At 46.7% G+C, this 22,132-nt stretch overlaps 2 protein-coding genes across 2 annotated transcripts in view; one reads left to right on the top strand and one right to left on the bottom strand.

Moving 5' to 3' along the window:
• Nucleotides 1–15,269, top strand: part of LOC115131280 (juxtaposed with another zinc finger protein 1) — a 42,069-nt gene extending 26,800 nt beyond the window's left edge. Inside the window, exons 2-5 of the mRNA XM_029662861.2 lie at nucleotides 3,185–3,257; nucleotides 7,874–8,070; nucleotides 10,513–10,682; nucleotides 11,306–15,269. Of these exons, the coding sequence (XP_029518721.1) occupies nucleotides 3,185–3,257; nucleotides 7,874–8,070; nucleotides 10,513–10,682; nucleotides 11,306–11,482 (617 nt within the window). The 3' untranslated portion in view covers nucleotides 11,483–15,269. The remainder of the gene's footprint in view (nucleotides 1–3,184; nucleotides 3,258–7,873; nucleotides 8,071–10,512; nucleotides 10,683–11,305) is intronic.
• Nucleotides 15,270–15,332: 63 nt separating this feature from the next.
• The window catches only part of LOC115131245 (tax1-binding protein 1 homolog A-like), a 47,385-nt gene continuing 40,585 nt past the window's right edge, over nucleotides 15,333–22,132 (bottom strand). The window contains exons 13-17 of the mRNA XM_065020270.1: nucleotides 21,145–21,231; nucleotides 19,012–19,198; nucleotides 17,596–17,792; nucleotides 17,332–17,417; nucleotides 15,333–17,036 (exon numbers count right to left, since the gene is read on the bottom strand). Coding sequence (XP_064876342.1) covers nucleotides 16,841–17,036; nucleotides 17,332–17,417; nucleotides 17,596–17,792; nucleotides 19,012–19,198; nucleotides 21,145–21,231 — 753 coding nt within the window. The 3' untranslated portion in view covers nucleotides 15,333–16,840. The remainder of the gene's footprint in view (nucleotides 17,037–17,331; nucleotides 17,418–17,595; nucleotides 17,793–19,011; nucleotides 19,199–21,144; nucleotides 21,232–22,132) is intronic.

The following is a 22,132-nucleotide window of genomic DNA, read 5'->3' as shown; positions in this document are numbered from 1 at the left end:
GGTAACTCTGTCGGGAGCGCACGTCATGAGACCAAGGCACTCTGCCAGACCACTGACTCAAACACAACAACAAGAAGCTTCCACGCTGAGGTCTGTCCAACGCTGGTCCGACCAAGCTGATTCCACACTCCAAGACTGCTTCCATCACGTGGACTGGGATATGTTTCGTATTGCGTCAGATAACAACATTGACAAATACGCTGATTCGGTGTGCGAGTTCATTAGATGTCGTTCCCATAGCAACGATTAAAACATTCCCTAACCAGAAACCGTGGATTGATGGCAGCATTCGCATGAAACTGAAAGCGCGAACCACTGCTTTTAATCAGGGCAAGGTGACTGGTAACATGACCGAATAAAAACAGTGCAGCTATTCCCTCCGCAAGGCTATCAAACAAGCTAAGCGTCAGTATAGAGACAAAGTAGAATCTCAATTCAACGGCTCAGACACAAGAGGTATGTGGCAGGGTCTACAGTCAATCACGGACTACAACAAGAAAACCAGCCCAGTCACGGACCAGGATGTCTTGCTCCCAGGCAGACTAAATCACTTTTTTGCCCGCTTTGAGGACAATACAGTGCCACTGACACGGCCTGCAACGAAAACATGCGGACTCTCCTTCACTGCAGCCGAGGTGAGTAAAACATTTAAACGTGTTAACCCTCGCAAGGCTGCAGGCCCAGACGGCATCCCCAGCCGCGCCCTCAGAGCATGCGCAGACCAGCTGGCCGGTGTGTTTACGGACATATTCAATCAATCCCTATACCAGTCTGCTGTTCCCACATGCTTCAAGACGGCCACCATTGTTCCTGTTCCCAAGAAAGCTAAGGTAACTGAGCTAAACGACTACCGCCCCGTAGCACTCACTTCCGTCATCATGAAGTGCTTTGAGAGACTAGTCAAGGACCATATCACCTCCACCCTACCTGACACCCTAGACCCACTCCAATCTGCTTACCGCCCAAATAGGTCCACAGACAATGCAATCTCAACCACACTGCACACTGCCCTAACCCATCTGGACAAGAGGAATACCTATGTGAGAATGCTGTTCATCGACTACAGCTCGGCATTCAACACCATAGTACCCTCCAAGCTCGTCATCAAGCTCGAGACCCTGGGTCTCGACCCCACCCTGTGCAACTGGGTACTGGACTTCCTGACGGGCCGCCCCCAGGTGGTGAGGGTAGGCAACAACATCTCCACCCCGCTGATCCTCAACACTGGGGCCCCACAAGGGTGCGTTCTGAGCCCTCTCCTGTACTCCCTGTTCACCCACGACTGCGTGGCCACGCACGCCTCCAACTCGATCATCAAGTTTGCGGACGACACAACAGTGGTAGGCTTGATTACCAACAACGACGAGACGGCCTACAGGGAGGAGGTGAGGGCCCTCGGAGTGTGGTGTCAGGAAAATAACCTTACACTCAACGTCAACAAAACTAAGGAGATGATTGTGGACTTCAGGAAACAGCAGAGGGAACTCCCCCCTATCCACATCGATGGAACAGTAGTGGAGAGGGTAGTAAGTTTTAAGTTCCTCGGCATACACATCACAGACAAACTGAATTGGTCCACTCACACAGACAGCATCGTGAAGAAGGCGCAGCAGCGCCTCTTCAACCTCAGGAGGCTGAAGAAATTTGGCCAACACACTGACTCAACTCCAGCCACTTTAATAATGGGAATTGATGGGAAATGATGTAAAATATATCACTAGCCACTTTAAACAATGCTACCTAATATAATGTTACATACCCTACATTATTCATCTCATATGCATACGTATATACTGTACTCTATATCATCGACTGCATCCTTATGTAATACATGTATCACTAGCCACTTTAACTATGCCACTTTGTTTACATACTCATCTCATATGTATATACTGTACTCAATACCATCTACTGTATCTTGCCTATGCTGCTCTGTACCATCACTCATTCATATATCCTTATGTACATATTCTTTATCCCCTTACACTGTGTATAAGACAGTAGTTTTGGAATTGTTAGTTAGATTACTTGTTGGTTATTACTGCATTGTCGGAACTAGAAGCACAAGCATTTCGCTACACTCGCATTAACATCTGCTAACCATGTGTATGTGGCAAATACAATTTGATTTGATTGATTTGATTTGAATGGGTCTCATGAGCCCCTCCTTTATAGTAGAATCCTCATTCAAGTTTCTAAGACGGTTGACATCTAGTGGAAGCCGTAGGAGGTGCAACTTTATCCATATCTCAATGTGTATTCGGTAGGCCAAGCTTTGAAAAACGACAAACCTCAGACGTCTGGGCACACTATTCATCCAAAAGTGAAAATGCTGCCCCCTATCCCAAAATTAACAGAGTTTGAGAAAATCTGCAAGGAAGAATAGGAGAAAATCCTCAAATCCAGATGTGCAAAGCTGATAGACATACCCAAGACAAGTCAAAGCTGATACAGACATACCCAAGACAAGTCAAAGCTGATACAGACATACCCAAGACAAGTCAAAGCTGATACAGACATACCCAAGACAAGTCAATGCTGATACAGACATACCCAAGACAAGTCAAAGCTGATACAGACATACCCAAGACAAGTCAATGCTGATACAGACATACCCAAGACAAGTCAACGCTGATACAGACATACCCAAGACAAGTCAAAGCTGATACAGACATACCCAAGACAAGTCAACGCTGATACAGACATACCCAAGACAAGTCAACGCTAATACAGACATACCCAAGACAAGTCAAAGCTGATACAGACATACCCAAGACAAGTCAAAGCTGATACAGACATACCCAAGACAAGTCAAAGCTGATACAGACATACCCAAGACAAGTCAAAGCTGATACAGACATACCCAAGACAAGTCAAAGCTGTAATCACCGCCGAAGGTGCTTCTACAAAGTATTGACTCAGGGGTGTGAATACTTATGTAAATGAGATATTTCTGAATTTCATTTTTCAATAAAGTTTTCTTTGTTATTATTGGGTATTGTGTGTAGATGGGTGAGAAACATAATTTAATCCATTTTGAATTCCATCTGTAACACACCAAAATGTCTAAGTCAGGGTGTGAGTACTTTCTGAAGGCACTAAATATCCATATAATCTATCTAGATTTATTCTACGGTAACTAAATATCCAACTCTTTCTTTCTCTCTCTCTTTCGATCTCTTAGACACAGATCCTCGCGTTCTGGAGAAACAGGAGCAACAACAGCCCACCTACCTGGCCCTGAGCTACATCAACAGGTAACATACACACAGGGCAGTGTTGCTCCACACAGGGCAGTGTTGCTACACACAGGGCAGTGTTGCTACACACAGGGCAGTGTTGCTACACACAGGGCAGTGTTGCTCCACACAGGGCAGTGTTGCTACACACAGGGCAGTGTTGCTCCACACAGGGCAGTGTTGCTCCACACAGGGCAGTGTTGCTCCACACAGGGCAGTGTTGTGGGCAGTGCTCCACACAGGGCAGTGTTGCTCCACACAGGGCAGTGTTGCTCCACACAGGGCAGTGTTGCTCCACACAGGGCAGTGTTGCTCCACACAGGGCAGTGTTGCTCCACACAACACAGGGCAGTGTTGCTCCACACAACACAGGGCAGTGTTGCTCCACACAACACAGGGCAGTGTTGCTCCACACAACACAGGGCAGTGTTGCTCCACACAACACAGGGCAGTGTTGCTCCACTGATGGAGCAGTCTCGACAAAGACGAGCATACGGGGACAGAAGTGGCCAGTCATTTGAAATTTGATTTGATCAACATTCCTGGCTTCAGTTCTACCACATCCTTGGTTTTCTTCAGGCTGTTGGTTTGAAAAACATGATTCTGTCTAGTAGCAAATCTGATATGACTTCTTCTTCTGGGGCCTGTATCGGACTTGTTTGACCATTGTTTTGCAGTTGTGTGGTGATAGTCCAATTGCCCTGAGTGTGTTATGGTGCTTTTTGTGTTTTTGTGACCGTGCTGGCGTGACTGTGAGTGTGTCTTGTTTGTGTTTGGATGACTTCCCAGAGAAACAGTGTTGTCATTAGAAGCACCGAAAACCACAGAAGAAGCGAAACGCTCTCTCTACACAGTTACAGCCTAGCCAAACACAGAAATGAGAATGAGATGTGTGTTTATCCCGAAGCTTCATGTCCAATCTCACACCTCTTAAATCAGACTGTGTGTGATTTAGGGATTTGCCGAATGTACAAATATTCCTAACTTTTAAACTGCCAATGAGGTGAATTCACAATCCTGCATAAGTTCTGCATATGACAGCTATGGGGCAATGCATTTCAATCTACCACAGTGATGGCTACCTACCTTTTTATTTCACCTTTATTTAACCCGGTAGGCAAGTTGAGAACAAGTTCTCATTTACAATTGCGACCTGGCCAAGATAAAGCAAAGCAGTTTGACACATACAACAACACAGAGTTACACATGGAGTAAAACAAACATACAGTCAATAATACAGTAGAAAAATAAGTCTATATACGATGTGAGCAAATGAGGTAAGATAAGGGAGGTAAAGGCAAAACAAAGGCCAGGGTGGCAAAGTAAATACAATATAGCAAGTAAACCACTGGAATGGTAGATTTGCAGTGGAAGAATTCTGTCTGTGCGAAGTAATTGCTCCCAAGGATGAACAAGACTTGTGGAGGTCTACAATTTTTTTTCTGGGTTCTTGGCTGATTTCTTTAGATTTTCCCATGATGTCAAGCAAAGAGGCACTGAGTTTGAAGTTAGGCCTTGAAATGCATCCACAAGTACAACTTCAATTGACTCAAATGATGTCAATGAGCCTATCAGAAGCTTCTACAGCCATGACATAATTTTCTGGAATTGTCCAAGCTGTTTAAAGGCACAGTCAAGTTTGTATGTAAACTTCTGACCCACTGGAATTGTGATACAGTGAATTATAAGTGAAATAATCGGTCTGTAAACAATTGTTGGAAAAATGACTTGTGTCATGTACAAAATAGATGTCCTAAACGACTTGCCAAAACTATAGTTTGTTAACACGAAATTTGTGGAGTGGTTGAAAACGAGTTTTAATGACTCCACCCTAAGTGTATGTAAACTTCCGACTACAACTGAATGTAAGACGACAGTTGATGATAGTGTTGTTGTTAGAATGATGTATTATTGGATATAATGTATTTGTATGTGTATTGTGACTGTGTAATTGTCCTTAGCTGTCCTGGGACTATGGCTGCAAATGAGTTTTTGGATAACTCCGTCATATTTACATGGATGTTGCGTTATTGTAATATTATTATTGTAATATTGCTGTTGATTAATATTGTAATATTATTATTGTAATATTGCTGTTGCATTGTCCCCTATAAATAAATAAATACATTTGTATTGACCTGCTTTTTTACGCTGCTGCTACTCGCTGTTTATTATTTATGCATAGCCACCCCTACCTACATGTACATATGGAACCTGTAACCCCGACAGACTCGGACTGGCTCAGCCCCATTATTCTTACTTTAGTGAATTATTTTCTTAAATGGAGGAGTAACTCAGCCAAATAAAATGTGATTTGATTCCTGTTTCAACATGAAAATGCCCCTGTGCACAAAGCGAGGTCCATACAGAAATGGTTTTTCGAGATCGGTGTGGAAGAACTTGACTGGCCTGCACAGAGCCCTGACCTCAACCACATCAAACACCTTTGGGATGAATAGCCTCGTTATTGTTATTTTATTGTGTTACATTATTCTTACTTTAGTTGAATTATTTTCTTAAATATTTTCGTACTTAAAAAATATTCAGCATGGCTCAGTGCCTTCACTAGTGTGGGTGGAGTCCCTGCAGCACTTTCCTCCTTCAGGGCTGTCACAGTTTTTCAACACGGCTTCTTGTAGCTTGGTTCTAGATATGCCGTTAGGGCATTCAATCTGATATCCTCTACCATTGACAATGGCTGCATATCAATCATTTCTGCCCCTTGGTCCCTTAGTGTGGGTGGACTGGGCTTTCCTTTCAGTGGCTGTATCTCAATTCCACCTCGCAAAGCCCCTTCTCGTTTCATTTGTCAAAGTGGGTGTCGACCCTGTCTCACCATTTGATGAGTGGCAAATCATTTGAAAGATGCATAGCCATCTCCTTACAGCATTGTTGCGTTAGGTATTTGGTGATTTGACATTTTTGCCTTTATGATCATGATTGGAACCTGTTAATGGTAGATTTGTGATTACTGCACTGTGATTTTAAATGGTCAGTTTTTTTCCTAAAAGTTAACAATCCCAAATTGGTTTAAACGTCACAGCCCCAGTGTGGGTGGAGGAGTGGCACAGTCCCAGTGTGGGTGGAGGAGTGGCGCAGCCCCAGTGTGGGTGGAGGAGTGGCACAGCCCCAGTGTGGGTGGAGGAGTGGCACAGCCCCAGTGTGGGTGGAGGAGTGGCTCAGCCCCAGTGTGGGTGGAGGAGTGGCTCAGCCCCAGTGTGGGTGGAGGAGTGGCGCAGCCCCAGTGTGGGTGGAGGAGTGGCACAGCCCCAGTGTGGGTGGAGGAGTGGCACAGCCCCAGTGTGGGTGGAGGAGTGGCACAGCCCCAGTGTGGGTGGAGGAGTGGCGCAGCCCCAGTGTGGGTGGAGGAGTGGCGCAGCCCCAGTGTGGGTGGAGGAGTGGCGCAGAGTGGCGCAGCCCCAGTGTGGGTGGAGGAGTGGCTCAGCCCCAGTGTGGGTGGAGGAGTGGCTCAGCCCCAGTGTGGGTGGAGGAGTGGCGCAGCCCCAGTGTGGGTGGAGGAGGGCGCAGTGGCGCAGCCCCAGTGTGGGTGGAGGAGGGCGCAGCCCCAGTGTGGGTGGAGGAGTGGCGCAGCCCCAGTGTGGGTGGAGGAGTGGCGCAGCCCCAGTGTGGGTGGAGGAGTGGCGCAGCCCCAGTGTGGGTGGAGGAGTGGCGCAGCCCCAGTGTGGGTGGAGGAGTGGCGCAGCCCCAGTGTGGGTGGAGGAGTGGCGCAGCCCCAGTGTGGGTGGAGGAGTGGCGCAGCCCAGTGTGGGTGGAGGAGGGCGCAGCCCCAGTGTGGGTGGAGGAGTGGCGCAGCCCCAGTGTGGGTGGAGGAGTGGCACAGCCCCAGTGTGGGTGGAGGAGGGCAGGTGTGGTGGGAGGAGTGGCGCAGCCCCAGTGTGGGTGGAGGAGTGGCGCAGCCCCAGTGTGGGTGGAGGAGTGGCGCAGCCCCAGTGTGGGTGGAGGAGTGGCGCAGCCCCAGTGTGGGTGGAGGAGTGGCGCAGCCCCAGTGTGGGTGGAGGAGTGGCGCAGTCCCAGTGTGGGTGGAGGAGTGGCGCAGCCCCAGTGTGGGTGGAGGAGTGGCGCAGTGTGGGTGGAGGAGGGCCAGCCAGTGTGGGTGGAGGAGTGGCGCAGCCCCAGTGTGGGTGGAGGAGTGGCGCAGCCCCAGTGTGGGTGGAGGAGGGCGCAGCCCCAGTGTGGGTGGAGGAGTGGCGCAGCCCCAGTGTGGGTGGAGGAGTGGCGCAGCCCCAGTGTGGGTGGAGGAGTGGCGCAGCCCCAGTGTGGGTGGAGGAGTGGCGCAGCCCCAGTGTGGGTGGAGGAGTGGCGCAGCCCCAGTGTGGGTGGAGGAGTGGCGCAGCCCCAGTGTGGGTGGAGGAGTGGCGCAGCCCCAGTGTGGGTGGAGGAGTGGCGCAGCCCCAGTGTGGGTGGAGGAGTGGCGCAGCCCCAGTGTGGGTGGAGGAGTGGCTCAGCCCCAGTGTGGGTGGAGGAGTGGCGCAGCCCCAGTGTGGGTGGAGGAGTGGCGCAGCCCCAGTGTGGGTGGAGGAGTGGTGAGAGAAAAGAAAGAGCCAGAATAGGGAGATAAAAAATACTTATTGTTTCAATAGTGTGTGTGTGTAACCTGTAATGTTTGTGTCCAGGTTTATGACGGACGCGGCACGTCGGGAGCAGGAGACCCTGAAGAAGAAGGCCACACCCAAACTTTCCCTGTCAATCACAGGTGGCGTGTCTCGGAACAGCGTGGCCACACCTCCACGGCACAGCAATGGCAACCTGACCCCCCCCGTGACTCCTCCCATCACACCCTCCTCCTCCTTCCGTAGCAGCACGCCCACAGGTAAGCGAAAGTGGAGATTTTGGATGTGTTGCCTTTTGCCTCTTGTAGTCCTGTGTGGCTCACTGGGTAGAATGTGGCGATTGCAAATGCAGGATTGTGGTTTTGCTTACTGCTGGGTTCCACACACTACTGTAAGTCACTTTGGATAAAAGCATCTGCCTCGTGTTCTAGACTGAAGGTCAATGAAACCAAGGTTACTTACGTAACCAGGGTTCAATGAACCAGGGACTATGCTATTCACTCAATGGACATCCTTTCGCCTGGCGGCAGGATGAGCCGAGATATTAATATCAGAGTAATTCCATGCCGTGTGTGATGCGTTTCCCCCCCCACACCCTATAAACACCCAGCGTAGCATCACGTCCTCTTTTCTTCCCTCGGCTACGCAGGTGAGTGAGTAGTGGATGTAGCTGTCGTTGTGTGTTGAGGATACTCCCAGGAGTGCTCTGCAGTGTTTTGTCATCATTGTTTTATTACAGGGTGACACCTTGCTACGAAGTAGGGTGAACGGGTTGGGCCAACCTGTTCACGGCACGAGGCTTCGTTGTCTTGTCTGCCGGTTAGCCTCCCAGCTAATTGCGTTATCTGTTGCTTGTTAGCTTCAGCTGGATGGCCTCTTCTCTCTGGAGTTTGAGTCTGGGTACCGCGCCTTCCCAGGCTAGGGGAGACACTCTAGCTAAATATCGAGTCACACCTTGACGTCCAAACTTCGCATACTATCTTACTGGCTCGAGCTGCAGCTGTTGCCAGAGTGAGATTCAGAGGATGTGCGCCTCACTAATCTCGCCAGAGTTAGCCAGTCTGTTCTCATGGCCTCTCCTCACACCTAGTCTGACACTGTCAGTTGAGTTGGGCTCCTCACATCCATACCTTTGGGGGATTGTGAGTGGAATTTCTCCAATATATTCTGATATAAGTAGAATGTGGTGTTATACAGATTATCTCGTCTACAAGACATATCTGTATTTCTGCTTCTGTCTAGACGGGGAGAATATCATCCACGCCATACTACTGCGATAAATGCAATGCTGGCTTGGCTTCGATTGATGCCCATTCCAACTGTATTATGTGCCTGGGCTTAGAGCCTGCCATTCAGGCTGCGGATTCTGCCAACTCTGGCTGAGGCGGCCCAGTCAGCCTCTCTGTCTTTGCAGCTCTGCTCTCTCAGCCTGACAGGCTCCGTTGAAGACTTAAGACAGGATCCTGACGCGATCCCCGTCTTTGCTGGTAATGACCTAGACGAAGAGACCTCTGAGGCTGGTTCTGGGTCAGCCAACCATGGCTCAGAGAGGGCTGAGAGTGAAGTCCCTGTTCATCAGCTGATATGCAGGAGTTCCTCTAAAGAGTTCTGAAAGCTCTGGATATTAATCCAGATCTTAACAGCAACCTGGCCAGAGTGTACATTCCTCAGTGCTCCAAGTTCTCCAATGAACTACGTCAATCTTGGGCTAAGGTGAACTCAAGGTCCCATGTCTCAAGCCAGTGAAAGCCTTCACGGACCATCATGGCTTCTCCCGAGGAGTTGGGACTGGGCCAGTACCCAGTCATGGACCCCATTATTGCGGCCATGGTCCTCCCAGACGAGATCATTGGTAGGTCTCCCCGCTGTCCTCCGGGACCTCATCTGGCATACCTGCACGGTCTGATACTGGCCTGTCCACTGATGGGGACCCTGAGCTGATGGCTGAAATGACTCTGGTGTCCAGACTCCTCTCCCTCTTAAACACTGAGATGTCACGTGCTAATGGCAAAGCCCTGTCTATGATCATCTCATCACGCAGACCGCTTGGGCTGTCACCGACAAAGATGTCGGCCTCCGTGAAGAAACCCTTTATGGAGCTCCCCATTTCCCCGGTCCTAGAGTGGACACCATTCTAGACCAAATGACATAGAGACCCTGCAGTCTTTCATGGGTCCCCCTTAAGCGAAATAGAACATTCCTATTGTGAGTGTTCTAGTGTGTTCAGTAGAGAACCAGTGTTCTTGCAGTGTGCAGTGGTCCCAGTCTACACAGGTAATTACACACCAGCTGTCACACTGTTCACACGGGTGTGTGTGTTTTAGAGCCCTAAAGCAGATGGTCCAATTCCTGCCCAAATATTTGCGTTTACCCACAACCACGCGTGCACACACCCTTGTTGAAATCCTTTTAACATGTGCCAGGGTGCCATCCATTTCCTCCTGCTGAGGTGGAGCATTTCCTGTGTGAGTGTGTGTGTGAGTGGAAAAAGTGGTGCATTTACTAAATCAGAGCAATGAGGATACCTCCCATTTAATGATCTGTTTCAGGGAGCCAACCCCCTCCCGCTGGGTTCTCTTGAGACACACACACACTAAACCCTCCTCTGTTCTATGCTCCATGCCCTTCTACTTGAGACAGTATAGTCATGTCCCCATGACACGCAAACTGATGTGTGTGTGTGTGTGTGTGTCCCCCTCCAGGCAGTGAGTATGATGATGAGGAGGTGGACTATGAGGAGTCAGACAGTGATGAGTCCTGGACCACAGAGAGTGCCATCAGCTCCGAGTCTATCCTCAGCTCCATGTGTATGAACGGAGGAGAGGAGAAACCATTCGCCTGCCCTGTGCCTGGCTGCAAGAAGAGATACAAGGTGCAGTTCACACACAGCCCCAGTTTATAGAACAGTCCCTAGCTCTGTTATTCTGCTACACACTAGTCCTCTATATATCAGTTCAGTGTAGCCTATGATCTGTGTATTTTTTATTTATTTTTATTTTACCTTTATTTAACCAGGCAAGTCAGTTAAGAACACATTCTTATTTTCAATGACGGCCTGGGAACAGTGGGTTAACTGCCTGTTCAGGGGCAGAACGACAGATTTGTACCTTGTCAGCTAGGGGGTTTGAACTCGCAACCTTCCGGTTACTAGTCCAACCTCAGGATGTGAGGGGGAGTTTGCTAGTTTCCACTAGCAATGGCAGTGTTGTTCCTGGATGTTGCTTTTAGGGATTTTCACTAAGATAATGTAAGGGGAATTATTATTTTTCTAGGAGTGGGGCAGTCCCACTCCTTTTGTATTTGATTCTTTATTAGGTAGGACAGTAAAGGACTGACAGTAAAGGACTGACAGGAAAGGAAGGAGGATAGGGGATGCTAGAATAGCAGTCGGTCGGATGTGAACCCACGCTCGCACAGGTACCTGTATTCTGGAGGCAGCCACTTAGACCGCTAGACCACACCAGGCCTGCTAATCTGTCTCTCTCCCTCATTCAGAATGTGAACGGTATTAAATACCATGCCAAGAACGGCCACCGGACACAGATCCGTGTGCGGAAGCCCTTCAAGTGCCGCTGTGGGAAGAGCTACAAGACGTCCCAGGGCCTGAGACACCACACCATCAACTTCCACCCGCCTGTCTCCGCCGACATCATCCGCAAGATGCAGGGCTAGAAAAAAACAAAAAACATTTCCCTATTCCTCACCAGCACTCCCAACCCCAACCACCCCACACTTTTTCAATGTCAATATCCACCCCACCTTGACCAACCAACCAAAACATATCCCTATGCCTTCTGGCCCAACCTTAGGGATGACAACCCAAACCCCTATCCCTTCTGGCCCAACCTTAGGGGTGACAACCCAAACCCCTATCCCTTCTGGCCCAACCTTAGGGGTGACAACCCAAACCCCTATTCCTTCTGGCCCAACCTTAATATGCTGACCACACCGCCCACGTTGCAAAATAAATGTACAGATCCATGTTATTCAGTCATTACACCCACACTGCTGGTGTCTGTTCTATTTGTGATGCTTAACACACTGCAAGTCCCGCCTCTCCCATCTCATTGGTTTTTAGGAGCATATGCTCACGTGGGTGATTGAAAGATGAACTGAGGTCCACACTCCAGTCCAGTCTGTTGTGGTAATGCGCCTTAAAGTTGGTTGCCAAGCGCCATATAAAATCAGAAAAAGAAGTCTGAAGGAGGAGAGATTACTAGAAACTAACTCGGTTTAGCCTTTTATCTATGGATTAATTGTCAGAGGAGAGGACCTTGTGCATTTCAGGTAAAATAACAACCCAATGTTTATATCCCAGGACAAATTAGTTAACAGTAAGCTAGCTAGCTATTGGCAAAAATGTTGAATACTTTTCGACCTGTCCCCAAATTAATATAGTTGGTCCATGGTTTGTTTTGATATTTCAACCTGCGTGTCCTGATTAGCGTCTGGTGTGGGGGGACAAAATCGACATGCGATGACGCACATGCGGTCTGGTCAGCATGTAACCTTAAGGGTGACAACCCAAACCCCTATCCCTTCTAGCCCAACCTTAGGGGTGACAACCTAAACCCCTATCCCTTCTAGCCCAACCTTAGGGGCGACAACCTAAACCCCTATCCCTTCTAGCCCAACCTTAGGGGTGACAACCCAAACCCCTATCCCTTCTAACCCAACCTTAGGGGTGACAACCTAAACCCCTATCCCTTCTAGCCCAACCTTAGGGGTGACAACCTGAACCCCTATCCCTTTAGCCCAACCTTAGGGGTGACAACCTGAACCCCTATCCCTTTTGGCCCAACCTTAGGGGTGACAACCTAAACCCCTATCCCTTCCTCCCACACACTAAAGGATCTAGTGCATGCTTTAACTTGTTTATGTCTTGTATTATGTTCTTTGGTTTTCACATGTTACTCTCTCTTATTTTAATAATATGCATCTTTATAGGCTTTTTTTGTTGTTTGTACATTTGCACATTCTTCTGCTATCCCAACTATTTCCGTGACTTTTTGTATTGACATACGGTGCTAACAAAATGAAAACAAAGAAAAGAAAAAGAACGAAAAAACAAAACAGAAGAAGAAGAAGAGAGGAGGAAGGTGTGGATGTTGAGTTGGATTATACAGTCTATATATAGATATATAAACAATAGATGTGTGTATATATATACAAATATAAGTATTCATCAGCATATACTAAGTAGTTCCACTTTACTTTCAAGCTTTATTTTCTTATATTCTTTTTCGATATATTTTCCAGATATTATTTTCTTTTGATATTTCATCAATAAGTTTTTTTTCTTCCATTCCTCAACCCCGAGACAACCTGTTCTGTTGTCACAGGTCAAACTTTAAACAGCTAGGTGACCTCCGGTCTAGATATCCCCAGCAGCAAAAACAAAGAGACTACGGCTTGAATCCTAACTTCAGATCTGCGTCCCTAAATATATTTTTCACAGTTCTGATTGATTTTAATGCACATATTTCATGTTAGTGTTCAGCCCAAATAGAGAAACAAGGAAACTATTGCATTTCTTCATTCCCTCTGTTCTAGAACGGTTCTATGATTTCAGAATGGATTGTGCATCCTGTATTCTAGAAGGTTATTCCAGACTGTAGTGTGAGCAGACCAGTTGAGGCATCATCCTGTATTCTAGGTTATTCCAGACTATAGTGTAAGCAGACCAGTTGAGGCATCATCCTGTATTCTAGGTTATTCCAGACTATAGTGTAAGCAGACCAGATGAGGCATCATCCTGTATTCTAGGTTATTCCAGACTGTAGTGTGAGCAGACCAGATGAGGCATCATCCTGTATTCTAGGTTATTCCAGACCGTAGTGTGAGCAGACCAGATGAGGCATCATCCTGTATTCTAGGTTATTCCAGACTGTAATGTGAGCAGACCAGTTGAGGCCTCATCCTGTATTCTAGGTTATTCCAGACTGTAGTGTGAGCAGACCAGTTGAGGCATCATGCTCTATTCTATTCCAGTTGCCAAGTATTGTTTCTGGTTACTTTTCCATGATCATTGCCAACAGCTCTCTACTGCCAAACATTTACATGACCATGTGCCTGAGGGGGGAGGGGGAGAGAGACTGTCATACGGTTTCATCAAAGAGGTGCGCAAGCGTGTCAAGAGAACACGGGTCTCATTGCGCCTCCAGTGTGTGTGTGTGTGTGTGTGTGTGTCGATGGTATGTTTTGTTTTTGTGCATGTGTTTGTCTTAGGGTGTATCTCCAGAGATTACACCTACAAATTTTGATTGCCTTGCGTTGTAGACTACAGCATTCCAGTACAGTCTGTGTGAGTGTGTTGCTTCTTAGCCAAGTCTTTCTGCAGTATCTGAGCTTTTCAGCTTCTTGTGTTATTATTCCGCCTTCTGTTACAGTCCTCCATAGTGTTATAATATACGGCTGTCTCAAATGACACCCTATTTTTGTATACGGGGAATAGTGACATTTTAGATGAGTCCTGTGTTTTAAATGACACCCTATTCCATAAAGTGCACTACCTATGGAATGCCATTTGGGATAGTGTCATAACCAGGACCTTGCCCATAGCCTTCTGCTTTACAGAAGCAGTCTGATGTACTGTCAAATTGTGTCAAGGTAAGCATGTTCTGGCCTATTTGTGATACCATTCCTTCAGAGTACAGCAGAGTGGTGTAGTGTCAAAAAGTGGTGCCCGTTGGCAAAATGTTACCCCGTGCCAGGCCCAAAAACATTTCTAACCTGTTCTGTACTGTGATAATGGTCTGAGTCTGATGGTACCCCAACACACACGCTTGACTGTTGCCATAACAACCCTTGACATGGGTGTGGCAAAGTGCACCTGTATTCACAAAGCGTCTCAGAGTAAGTGCCTCGCTAATAACAGAAGCCTTTGAAACCATAATGAATACGAGCGGGGACCTGATCCTAGAACACCACTCCTACTGAGACACTATGTGAATACAGGCCCAGCATACGAGAAAGAGGAAGGTAGCATTGTTTTTGATTGTGGCTGTACAGAATGCGAGTCTGACAGGTTTTCCGTACTTGGAAGCCTTGGCCCCAGCGCATTTTGGCGAGGGGACAGAGACCAGAGTTCACCAGTTCGGGATCTGTCAAACACTTATACACCTGTCCTCTCCCTGCAGAGATGCAGGTCACTATGGTTACAGTTTAAAAGGGAGCCTGACAGTATTACACCTGGGGGATGTGAGGAGTACAGTACAAGCGTGTGTGAGGGGGACTTTTCCGATATATTGTGTACAGTGAATGTATTGTAATGTGTGTCAAGTGCGTTTAAATGATATTTTCATATGTTAAGTGGAGAACAATGTTTCCTATTTGTACGGAGGCAACAGAGGGTGTGAGGAAGGAGACGTGTGTACTATATCAAACTGTTTCTACATAAGCTGCTGCTTCATAAATGTGAACACTATTACATTACAAATAAAGAGAACATTAGCCAGAACTGTCTGAATGGGGTTGGGGGGGTTTTGACCCAGAAGATGGAAAGACAAATTGACAATTGTATCCATTTGACAAGCGTACTTTATTTTTAATGCTCACATACAAACCTACACACACACACTTTCAAAGGGCCGCATTTGGACATGACAGACACACGTGTGCAACTTTTGAAGCCAAAAGTACAGCACTGTGGTCACATTGAAAGAACAGTAAAATCTCAGACTGACAGTAGATGACAGGAATCAGAGACACGCGCACAAGAAACTTACTTTGACCCAAACAAAGGAGGTAAAGATGGCAATCGTTAGAATCTTAACACGGTGAAAGAGTCCATAGCCAAGAGTACAGTAGTTTTCTATAGCGTTCATATTTCCAGTTACCTTCCCTCCAATCAACCGAAGCGGAATGTCAGCCTATCCAATGAATGGAGACCAGGAAGTAAAACATCAATCTGTCATGACTAAAACACGTGGGAGTACATTGTCACAACAGCAATTGAAATAGTTCTACTTCTCATATATATATTTTTATTTCAGCAATAAGGCCCGAGGGGGTGTGGTACATGGCCAATATACCACGACTAAGGGCAGTTATTTATACGCAACGTGGAGTGCCTGGACACAGCCCTTAGCCGTGGTATATTGGTCATACATCACAATCCCCTGAGGTGCCTTATTGCTATTATAAACTGGTTATCAACGCAATTAGAGCAGTAAAAATAGATGTTTTGTTATACGGTCTAATATAGCACAGCTGTCAGCCAATCAGCATTCAGGGCTTGAACCACCCAGTTATACACACATATATACATTCAGAATAATAAAGTATTTTTAGTGCAGTCAAATTCAAACAATAGTACTAATTATTTTTTAACCGTCTGATGTCTTTTGCTGACAAAGAGTTTGACTCATACTTTACATTACATTGGGCTGGAGGTGCTTCAAGACCACATATCTCCTCCCAAGATCCTAACCCCCCCCCCTCCCTCTCCACAGCAGAAGTTTCCACAGATCTAGGTTCAGGTAAACCAAATCCTAACCTTAACCATTAGAGGGGAAAACTGACCATTAGTGTCTAGGGGCAACGTGCTCCTACTCTCCCTCACATCCCTGGATGTCACCTGTTTCTACATGTGGCTACAGAGTCACTGGGAGTAGAAACTGAAAATTTAGTCTTGTAAAGTAGGTACTATTGACTGGCTGATTAACGCAGATGAATCCTACAGATACTAAACACATCCAGTGATGATATCATCAACATGGGACGAAACCTCACGCAAAACATTTTGTTGTTGTTGTAATTTCCCTAAACTGACAAACTCCCCCTTGTAGAAAGTCATACACACACTCCTTGATGTTTTTAAATGTAGCATGTTCTCGTGGAAGTGTGTGAGGCCAAGGCTGGAGTTAATTCCATTTCAATTTACCCCCAATGATTTCTCTCATCTTGATTTGGAATCTCCCTTCTTGAATGAAATCATCTCGACCCCCATTTGAGTAAAGGTTCCTTTATTCTTCTTTACCTCCCTTAATCCAAACCTTCCCTTTCACACACACTCCCCCATCTGCCCTGCTACTCCATGTTGGCGAAGTTTAGCACATGGCCGTCAAAGTGTGTGAGCATGTGCTTCTGGAAGAGCTGCTGATGGCAGTGGAGGGGGAACTGCTCAGAGCACACGGGACACACCTTCCAGTGGCTCTCCACGTGCTGCTCAAAGTGGGGCGGGAAGATCACCTCGCACAACGGACAGCGCTTGTGGACTTCACCACTGAGTGGAGGGAGAAAGACCATAGAAACGGGGGAGAGAGAAGGAGCAGGGGGAGAGACGGAGCAGAGGGGGGAGAGACGGAGCAGGGGGGGGGGAGAGAGAGAGAAGGGGGAGAGGGGGGCAGAGAGAAGGAGCAGAGGGGGGAAGAGAGAAGGAGCAGGAGAGGGAGGAGAGAGGGGGAGGGAGTGAGAGGGGGGTGGAGAGGGAGCAGGGGGGTGTAGAGGGTGAGAGGGGGGTGAGAATGAGTGTCGGGTTAGCAGGGATAGTATTTTGTGGAGGGTCGTGTGTGTGTTACCTGGGGTCGAAACAGAAGCTGCCCCTGTTGGCGGTAAGTCCGCTGCTGGTCTGATGATTGCAGGCAGGCTGCTCCCCATCACCGACCTACAGTATAGAGACACACACACACCTCACTGACGGCTCTCTCCTCAGTTTAATAGAGCAACAGGATGTGTGATGTCCTCCCAATAAGGGAACAGAACAAGTCAGCCCTATACATTGATCTAACTCAGTTTTGCGTTTCCCTCCCTAATGTTTGAGGTGAGGATGTGTGTGAACTCACATTGCGTGGCTCCTCGGGGGAGTGTTCCAGTCCGTCAGGGGGGCTCATGCTTCGTGAGGAGGAGGGCTGGATGCAGACCACATCTCTCTCCCAGTCTGCACACGGGGTCGGGGAGGTGGCCGGAGGGGCACATGCACCAGGGGCCTCAGGAGGGGGGCGGAGCATCTGCTCTGGGGACAGGGCGCCGTCTGCCCCGTCTGGACAAAACACAACACAGGAAACGGGAATTGTGTGAGTGTGTGTGCAGAAGATGGTCTCCATCTCTCCAAGAGAGACAGACGGGGCTGAAATGGAGGAGAGAGAGACCAAGAGAGACTGGGCTGAAATGGGGTGGCAGGGTAGCCTAGTGGTTAGAGCGTTGGACTAGTAACCGAAAGGTTGCAAGTTCAAATCCCCGAGCTGACAAGGTACAAATCTGTCATTCTGCCCCTGAATAGGGTTCCTAGGCTGTCATTGAAAATAAGAATTTGTTCTTAACTGACTTGTACTGAGAGATCAGACACAGGGGGGAGAATGAGTGCCAAAAGTATGTTGACACCCAACATTTCATTCAAATATCATGGGCATTAATATGGAGTTGGTAAGACACTCTTCTGAAGGCTTTCCACTAGATGTTTTGCTTATTTCTTCCATTCAGCCACAAGAACATTGGTCAGGTACTGATGTTGGGCGATTACGCCTGGCTCGCAGTCGGCGTTCCAATTCATTCAAAGGTGTTCGATGGGGAAAAAGTGAGGTCAGGGCTCTGTGCAGGCCAGTCAAGTTCTTCCACACCGATCTCTGTATGGACCTCGTTTTGTGCACGGGGTATTGTCATGCTGAAACAGGAAAGGGCCTGCCACAAAGTTGGAAGCACAGAATCGTCACAGAATCGTCCATAATGTTGCATGCTGTAGAGGTTAACTACCAGGGCTTGTGTGCGGCTGCTCGGCCATAGAAACCCATTTCATGAAGCTCCCGACGAACAGCTCTTGTGCTGACGTTGCTTCCAGAGGCAGTTTGGAACTCGGGAGTGAGTGTTGCAACCGAGGACAGGCGTTTTTTACGCGCCACATGCTTCATCACTTGGCGGCCCTGTTCTGTGAGCCTGTGTGGCCTACCACTTACCAGCTGAGCCGTTGTTTCTCTTAGATCTCCACTTCACAATAACACTTACAGTTGACCGGGGCTGCTCTAGCAGGGCAGAAATTTGACAAACTGACTTGTTGGAAAGGTGGCATCCTATGACGGCGCCACATTGAAAGTCACTGAGCTCTTCAGTATGGGCCATTCTACTGCCAATGTTTGTCTATGGAGATTGCATGGCGGTGTGCTCGATTTTATACACCTGTCAGCAATGGGTGTGGCTGAAATATCCAAATCCACTCATTTGTCCACATACTTTTTACATGTAGTGTAGCTGGGTGTGGGTTTTACCTCGAGTGTTGTCGGTGGAGTAGGGGTTCCCGTACTGCAGCTCTGCAGGTCTCTGGGGTACCAGGGGGGGTGGGGAGGGGTCCTGGGGGTAGAGGAGTGGGTAGCGTAGCAACACAGGCTGTTTGACCTCTGACACCTGACCATCAGCCTCCTGCTCCCTCTGTCGGCCCGGACACTGCTGCAGCTCCTGGCATGGGGAGAATATGGCCAGTGAAGACAACTTAAAACAAAACTAATTATTGGAAAATATGTTTTGGTAAAAAGCCTGGAGAAATGTTACCACTCAAATTCATAGACAGAGCTATGGATGCAAGGACTGACCATCCATATCGAAATTATAGTTTTAATAATGTTTTCAGGCTATACAGTGTTTGTTTACATTTACATTGTTAACAAACATTGGAGTAAAACAAGCCTTATGTTGGGTCTTAATGGGGTTCAACAGTTGAACTAAACTCATGAGGCATTTAGAAGTTATATTCTTCAAAAATCAATGAGTATATATCATAAATTAAGTCCAGGATGGATGTAGCAACTAACGATTCCAGCTTTAACCCATTACAGTCTAAGCCCTAAGCTTTATGGAATTGTTTTAAAGAAGGGCATAACTCATACCAAGGATCATTTTGCTATTTGATTTTATATTTTAATACCCCTTTAAGTATCAACAAAATATATACGAATTTGGCCTTTGCTATTAGCCCATACAAACGCTTTGAATAACAGATTCACTACATGGAACAACAGCTAGCCCCCCAAAAAAAAAATAATAATCAAAAGGACGTTTATTCTGAAGTGTCTATCCTATATCTGAGAGAAACATGAAATATTTTTACTGTATTTAACCCCTTATTCTTGGCACTAAACATTCTCCATATATACAGTACTAGTCAACAGTTTGGACACACCTACTCATCCAAGGTTTTGGGATGAGTTGGACCGCAGAGTGAAGGAAAAGCAGCCAACAAGTGCTCATCATATGTGGGAACTCCTTCAAGACTGTTGGAAAAGCATTCCAGGTGAAGCTGGTTGAGAGAATGCCAAGTGTGCAAAGTCATCAAGGAAAAGGGTGGTTACTTTGAAGAATATCAAATATTAAATATATTTTGATTTGTTTAACACTTGTTTGGTTACTACATGATTCCATATGTGTTATTTCATAGTTTTGATGTCATCACTATTATTCTACAATGTAGAAAATTGTACAAATGATGAAAAACCCTGGAATGAGTAGGTGTGTCCAAACCTGACTGGTTCTGTACTTCCATTCATTTTTTCAACTGGTACCGGGAGACCTTCAGAGGAGTCCTGTGAGACCCGTGGGCACCCTAGAGCAAAATATGTACGTGTTCGTGAGAGTCTCACCTTTCACAGAGGGGTCATATTATTGTGTAGCCCAAACTGTTTGAACGATACAGACAGAAGATGGCAGATCGGCTGTATCGACTTCAGACGAGTCCCAATACACTTGTGGGGGCCGTAGAGCAAAAGGGAGCATGCCATCGCGAGTCTCAACTTTCCATAGAGGGGTCAAAATAGTTTGTGGCAAACCGTTCAGACAATTTTGCGAAAAGACCGATTTTCTTTCTCCTCTCCCCTCTTTCTTCTTCCCCCCTCTTGATAAACTAGATAGCCCTGCACTAATGAAGTTAACATTTAAACGACGCTGACCACGGGGTGAAACAAACACAGAGGATGGCATTTGCACCATTTAATGGTTAGCGTATCATGGCAGTACTGTATCATTAGTTGGAATCTAGAAATGGGGGAGGAAGCTATATAAATAGTAGTAGGTTGGTAAATGCAGTGCTTTTGGTAGGCTTATTATGGGGTGGCAAGTAGCCTAGTGGTTAGAGCGTTGGGCCAGTAACTGAAAGGCTGCTGGATCAATTCCCCTAACTCACAAGGTAAAAATCGGTCGTTCTGCCCCTGAACAAGGCAGTTGTTCCCCGGTAGGCCGTCATTGTAAATAATAATTTGTTCTTAACTGACTTGCCAAGTTAAATAAAGGTTAAATGTAAAAAAATATATAATATATAATTATAAATATAATATAAACTCTTGCAGGCTTCAGTAGTAGCTCTATGAAAGCCCTTAATAAAAACTGTTATAAGTGGTGAATGTTAATAGTACCTCCTTGAGTTGATTCTTCTCTCTGAGGGCCTGAGCCAGACTCTCCTTCAGCTCTGTCACCTGCAAGGCCCTCTCTACCATCTGGATCTACACAGAGGAAACATTAGACAAAACACTAGACAAAACATTGTGCGCATTTGGCCACAAGGGAAAGAGAAGTTACAGATGTAGCCTTTAATAAGTCATCATGTATATAGCATCCCAGACATAACCTATTCTAGTGCACTGGGGTGAATGTAAATCAAACACGTGTGTAGATATATATATATATATATATATCTCTCTCTCAGAAAGTACTCACACCCCTTGACTTTGTTTGACATTTTGTTGTGTTACAAAGTGGGATTAAAATTGATGTCTTTTTTTTTGTCAATAAACTACACAGAATAGTCTAATGTAAAAGTCGAAGAAAAATTCAAAGGTTTTGTAAAATGTATGGAATATAAAACACATATATCTTCATTAAGTATTCAACCCCCTGAGTCAATACATGTTAGAATCACCTGTGACAGTGATTACAGCTGTGAGTCTTTCTGGGAAAGTCTCTAAGAGCTTTCCACACCGGGATTGTACAATATTTGCACATAATTTTTTTTTTAAACCTTCAAGCTCTGTCAAGTTGGTTGTTGATCATTTCTAAACGGCCATTTTCAAGTCTTGCCACAGATTGTCACGAACCGGCTCAAAGCCCGTAACAAAGGGAGACAACGTGGAGATAAGGAGTAGCAAAACATATATTTATTAACTAAAGCAACTAAGGAAAATATACAATGGTGTGTGTAATCAGTAATCAGTAGTGTAAGTGAGTGTTTTGCATGCATGAATGTGATAATGCAGGGTGTTGAAAGGTGCCAAAGCAAACAAACAAACGGCCACCAAGAACCACAACACAATCTACAAAAGGTGTCTGCATGGAGAGAGTCTCCTCCATGAATGTGGAAGAGGTCTATTTATCCTGGGAGACACCTGGCCCAGGTGTTTCCCATGT

Source organism: Oncorhynchus nerka, linkage group LG7 (genome assembly GCF_034236695.1).
Source record: "Oncorhynchus nerka isolate Pitt River linkage group LG7, Oner_Uvic_2.0, whole genome shotgun sequence".
Taxonomy (NCBI): Eukaryota; Metazoa; Chordata; class Actinopteri; order Salmoniformes; family Salmonidae; genus Oncorhynchus; species Oncorhynchus nerka.
This window is presented reverse-complemented; position numbering and strand designations above follow the sequence as displayed.